Genomic DNA, 6000 nt, shown 5'->3' on the forward strand with positions numbered 1-6000 from the left:
CCGGAGTACCTGGAGAAAAGCCACGCAGGCACAGGGAGAACATGCAAACTACAGGCAGGTGGTGCCATGGCTGGGAGTTAAACGAATGGCCCTAGTACTGCCAGGCGGAAGTGCTAACCATTTAGCCACTGTATGGCATACTGGTTCTGTAAGATATAATTTTAGTTAGTTCCCTAGATGTTTACCTGCATCTCTGGGATAGATTGTGGTATTCAGCTCTGCTTATCTGTCACAATTAGTGGTTTCATATATCCAAGACAGAAAAATGAGAAGTGGGGAGCTCTTGAAATTTACCTGCTTTTTCTGTAGAGGCAGGCATACCATATTTTAGAGCAGACGGTCGGCTCTCTTGTAAAACCAATCAAGGCAGCGAACTAGCCTCTGGATTGTTTTTACAAGCAGTGGGAGGGGCTTCCGCTAGCTGATCATAGAGCTGAACAAAGAATAGATCAACTTTGTTTGGCTCTATGATATAGTAACCTGAAAGCGATGACCTTACATCCCTTCCGGTTTACTCAGATGTAAACTGTGCCATTTTTAAAAATGAAAAGAATTTGATCACACCGATCTTGGTGTGATCAAATGCTTTTAAGGGCAGAGGAGGGATGTGGGATCTTATTGACTCCAGATCTCTCCATAAAGTGTACCTGTCACATGCTTATTCCTTGTGACAGCAATAAAAGTGATCAAAACAAAAAAATTAAAGCCACGGTGTAAAAATAAATCTGAATAATAAAGTGCAACACTTTCCTCCCACCCCCATGTCAGGTGCAAGCGCAGTTCAGTGTGACATCTTAAATACCAACACTGTATGGTGTCCTTCTGAATACTGTATGTAATGGATCTAATTGGGGTTGTAAATTGTATGGTGATTAGCCTGTTCCTCAATAGCATGGTTTCTACAGTCAGTGTGGATAATGGGCCAATAGCCCTCTCAGCAGTCCTGGAATACAGCTGTAAGAGACGAGACCTGTAGCCTGGAGACACTTTAAGGTCATAGTTCTTTTTATTTTGCTGAACACAAGCATGTGAGGCCTCTAAGGGCTTTTTTATATACTGTCAAGTTTTTCCTCAGATGGTCTGCATATCCCCGCTATCGTTGACATTTGACCTGCCAAAGGCTACATTGAACAGCAATCGAGTCCTCCTCCAAAACATCAATAGATATGGAAAGTAAACTGTAGCATAGTTTTCAGTGCTATCGTAAGCAAATGCTATGGCCACAATGTGCCTGCTCCAATGTTGTTTCTTTTCTGCAGAAAGAATCCTGAGCATACTTAGACTGAAGTGTTCAGGCTGGGGATCCTCTTGAGGGATGTTGATGTTGAGGGGTTGTTTTTGACTTCTGAATTCCCAGCATATCCAAAAGACTTAATAAGTTTACTTTCAAAGTCTCTTCCCTGATCAGAATAGGTTTGTTGGAGCAGATCATGATGAACAAAGAATTTTTACATGAGGATTTTGGCTACTGTGGAAACTTGCTGGTCACATTTAACAAATGGTCTACAAAATAATTCCTGTTTACTGTACTGAATGAGTTAGAAAGGTTTACATCTCACCCGTTTGAAGGAGTCCTCAAGATGGCAACAGTGGATATGACTGGCATTTATTTTTGCTTGTTTTATGGTTGTAGGTTATAATGGTAGCAAGAAATATACAGCTACATTTAAATAAGTTATTCTGTTTACTATTTTGGACTAGTTTTTTCCTTTGACAATAAAAAAGAAAATATCAGGAGATCTCAATTACCATTTACCACCAAAAGAAAGCCCAATTTGTCCTGAAAAAAACCAAGGTATAATCCAACTGGATGCAAAAAGTAGTTGTGATGGTGTGTGCAGTTTTACTAACACATGTCAAAGTTGAAAAATTGTGTTCATGCATTGACATTTGTTTTACCCCCCCCCCCCCCCCCCGTCATTAAGGAGTTAAAGTGAAAAAACTGTCTCATCTTTAACCACAACTTTGTTGGAGATCCTCCCAGGTTTGTAAAACTAATAAAGGTACTACTGAATAAAGGGAGGCTTCTAGCACCCACCATATGTTTACAATGAAGTACAGGACCTACACACCCACCTCTTACCTCCCAGGCACAGACTCTTAAGATTTAACAGTGTCCTCTTCACACCGGTGAGGGAAACCGCATAAAGCAGAGCTTCAAAAGGAGAAAAATGGTAGTCACACTGCCCTCTGAGCATAGTTGGTAGGGCTGGTGCTGGCTAAACAATGTGGGGACCCAAACAACCAGAACCCTCACAGCAGTTTTACCTAGCCCTGAGCTCCATGCAAGCATTTGCTCTGCAGACATCATACCCAGTAAGGCATACCTCAAAGGGCTGGACCTTGGTATAGAACCCTCAGCCAGATTTATCCCCCTAACACATCACAGTCTTATGGTGAAGGGGCTGGTGCCTGGCTCTGGAGAAGTTGCCACCTTAGCGGCATCCTTGGATCTAGAGGAATAGTCACAATTGCCTCCTTGGAAGGGGAGGAGGACAACCAAACAAGCCACTCCCCTAACAAGTCGCCGCCTGGCGTGTGCCCTAAGCATCAGAAGTACATTGACTATCCAGAAGAAAATGGCTGGCACAAAACCTCATCTCCCTAGGAAGTGGAAGGCAGCCACCAGTGATGTTACTGCTTGTGCACCTCCGAGGACCCACGGAAGTGACATCTGTCCCATTCCACCTGTAAACTAAAGGGAACCCAGTAGGCTTGCGTGACACTGCCTGCATTACTTGCATTTACTAAGAAGCCCCTTTGATGGCACCATCACCTGCCTACCAGAGCTCCCCCCAATGGATCTCCTCACCCCTCAACAAGCTCACACCATAGCCTCAGCAGGAAAGGTAGGGGGTAAGGAGAATTGAAGATTGCAAATCAGGGAGGGAGGATGTAGCCTACAGCAATCTGCAAACATCCCCCCCCTTCCCCCTTTTTTGCACACCTGCCTGTTGATGCCAGAGAGGTAGGAAGAGGCCATATACCTCATAGGAACGAAAGGGTAATCAAAAACAACAAAAAGAAGTTGTGCATGCAGCAGTGCAGGAAACACAAGGCAGCTGTTAACTTCTCTCTGTACTTGTCTAGCCTTAGGAAATGTTAATCAAGGTTATATCTGATTGCCTCCTGGGGATTGAGAAAGGATTTTTTTTTTTTCTGCCACTGAAGCAAATTGAATCATGCTTTATTGGGGTTTTTGCCTTCCTCTGGATCAACTGTGGGTATAGTATAATGTAAAGGAAATTAGTAAATTCTGTATGTAACTCTATTCTATTTTGTATGTTTTGCTTATATATTTGTACACTGCACTCATTTTGCACACGGCACTAATGATGTTGTCATTACATGTTTGCATTTTTTTTTAATCCTGATTAGAAATTAACCTGCCCATGTAACACCCTTTGTTATCATAAAAGTACAATTGTAATATTAATATGATACACACGTAATCATGTGTATAAAAAACTTCAATTGCGCCAAATGAACAGAACAGTTCTTAGGAAATATGCTAAGGCAGCCTTTCTCAACCGGGGTGCTGCCAGAGGTCTTCAGGGTTGCCGTAGGGAGAATGGCTGTCACTTGAGCCCGAGCTCCCGATCCGCAGCGCACTGTACGTCAGCACTAGGAGCCGTTAGACCGCTCAGCAAAGTGAAAGCAAAGGGAAGGGGAGTGTCTTCTGTGCTCTCTGCTTCCCCCTAGAGTGCAATACCCGGCTGTGTGATGGAAGCTATAAGGTACTGTAATTTTTCATAATGTGTGTGTCCGTGTGTGTGTACATGTGCAGGTATGTGAGCGTGTATATACATGTGTAGGTATGTGTACGTGTGTGTGTGTACATATGTATGTGTGTGTATATGTGTCTGTGTGTGTATACATACGTGTGCCTGTGTGTACATGTGTTTGTATTTATATGTGTGTATATGTATTTTACTTTTAATCTTGACCCCTTATTCCTGTCATATCAGAACTGCTTTCTTAGGACTTGTTCTTAATAGCAGCATGGACAGCTGCTCCTCTGAAAAGCAATGCGCACACAGTTGCGGGGTGGTTGTAGTTCAACTCCATTCACCTGGAGGTATACTTCCAGCTGCAGCAACAGCATGTGTATACCCCCAGCTGCTGTTTCTGCAGCTAAAGGGGGAGCAGTTGGGGGTGGTAAAAGCAGCTCAATTGCGTGGTTTTACCACCCCCCCAACCTCACAGGTTTACAGGCCTTTGGTTCACATATGTGTGGCTGTGTATAGGGCAGCCCATTCATTTCAATGGGCTGCCTTACCAGCAGAAATGCAGGGAAAGTAATCCCTAACTTTAGTTTTAAAATTACACCACACCAAAAACACCTCACGTTTTTCAAATGTTTGGGGTACTCCTAAAGAGTGGAGCATTTGTCTGCATTTCAGGAATGAGCGCAATTTTGCATGCATTCCACGACACACAGTAATGTGAACCAAGCCTTGGACAGGGGTACCTTGTGACTGAAAATACTTTTCAAAGGCGCCCTGACTGGAATAAGCTTGAGAAACACTCTGTAAGGGTACCTTTTTGTGTCTGTTCCCTACTGCAGTAGTTGGTATCAATTTGGATCCACTAATAAATATGAGGATAGGAGTTGCCCATCGTTAAAAAATAGTGTATACTGAGGTTTTGTGTTTTTATCTTTATTTTTTATTTTCTGGTTGAACTGGAAGGATATGTGCCTTTTTTTTTCAACCTGAAAATGTAAGCATATATACACATAATTCTGAAATACTGCTTTTGTAAACTTTTCGATCACAAAAAGAAAGCTTTGTTTGTCTCAAAAAGAATATATTTTTAACTTTTGTAGAATAAATAATCAGAACATTTCTGATTTAATAGACTCATAGATGAAATTTAAAAATGGCTCTGGAGCTTAGCTGGTGACATAACATTGAAATTATACTCATTGCTAAGGCAACCAACATTTTCGGTTATTAACATGACAGTGGTAGTAACTTGTCTATGGGCCATGAGCTGCTTTTTAATACAGTTACTGTATATAAAGCCACTCACCAGCATGGATGAAATAATCAACATTATTGCCAATTCATCACTTTATTTTCCTGAATACTTCTGTGTAGACCTGTCTGATCAGCAGACAATCCAGTGAGTCATAAATAATGACTTCTATTCTCTGCATATTGGACACATTTATATGCATATATAATAAAAATTAATAAAGAATTTGCAAATCAAATTTGTTAAGATTTGCAGAATATCTAATCATTACTATAGCATGCTGGGGAGAGAGTATATTGTAGAATGTTGTTCTTCTTTCTTTGGTTCACCATATACAGTAAGTCAGCTACTATATTTCACATGCTTTGATGGGCTGGAATTACACCAACAACCAAACAGATAATTCAAGTTTTTCTGATGCTATTGTATTGAGGCACTACTTTCACAAGCACAGCTTTTATCACTCAGTCTTAAAATGAAGAAATTTGTGAAAAAAAATAGCATAAATTGGTTTGAACAGATTGGATCACAGGAAAAAATTACTTGCCACTGAAATCCGTAAACATAGTGGAAGCATGACACAGTGAGTAGCAATTATACAAACACTTATTACCAAATAAGTAAAACTACTTTGACGAATATTATAAAAAAAATCATTAGACATTAACAAGCACTTAGTTTATATTTTCCTAAGTAGTTAAATTATTACAGATTATGAAGAAATATTCAAGTACAGACACACTCACTCTGTAATTCGCTGATCATTGTTGCAAGAGCACACACACTGACCTCTTCCTCAATTACGTGTCCCAATCTCAGTGACCCTTGGAATATAGAGGAATCACAAGATAATGTATGTTAACTCTTACTGACTTGTGAATATCAAAAGCAGTGATACACCTTGTAATTTCTAAGATGAAGCTAGTTAGTAGGCTGTAAAAGAAAAAACAAAGCAGAGGATGTTATTGAACAGCAAAAGGGGGTTCAACGATTACAAAAAGAGCAGCATGCAGGGCTGTT

General features: G+C 40.8%; 1 protein-coding gene across 4 annotated transcripts in view; it reads right to left on the bottom strand.

Moving 5' to 3' along the window:
* GOLT1A (golgi transport 1A) overlaps window positions 1–5780 on the bottom strand; it is a 77367-nt gene extending 71587 nt beyond the window's left edge. For all 4 annotated transcript variants that reach the window (XR_016311614.1, XR_016311613.1, XM_089669405.1 and 1 more), the window contains exon 1: window positions 5727–5780. Coding sequence is in view for 2 of the 4 variants with exons in the window: in XM_089669405.1 (XP_089525531.1) it covers window positions 5727–5745 (19 nt within the window). In the remaining 2 variants the exon portion in view is untranslated. The remainder of the gene's footprint in view (window positions 1–5726) is intronic.
* Between the last annotated feature and the right edge of the window lie 220 nt (window positions 5781–6000).

Source organism: Staurois parvus, unplaced genomic scaffold (genome assembly GCF_062004578.1).
Source record: "Staurois parvus isolate SC_StPar_1 unplaced genomic scaffold, SC_StPar_1.0 ptg000074l, whole genome shotgun sequence".
Lineage (NCBI taxonomy): Eukaryota > Metazoa > Chordata > Amphibia > Anura > Ranidae > Staurois > Staurois parvus.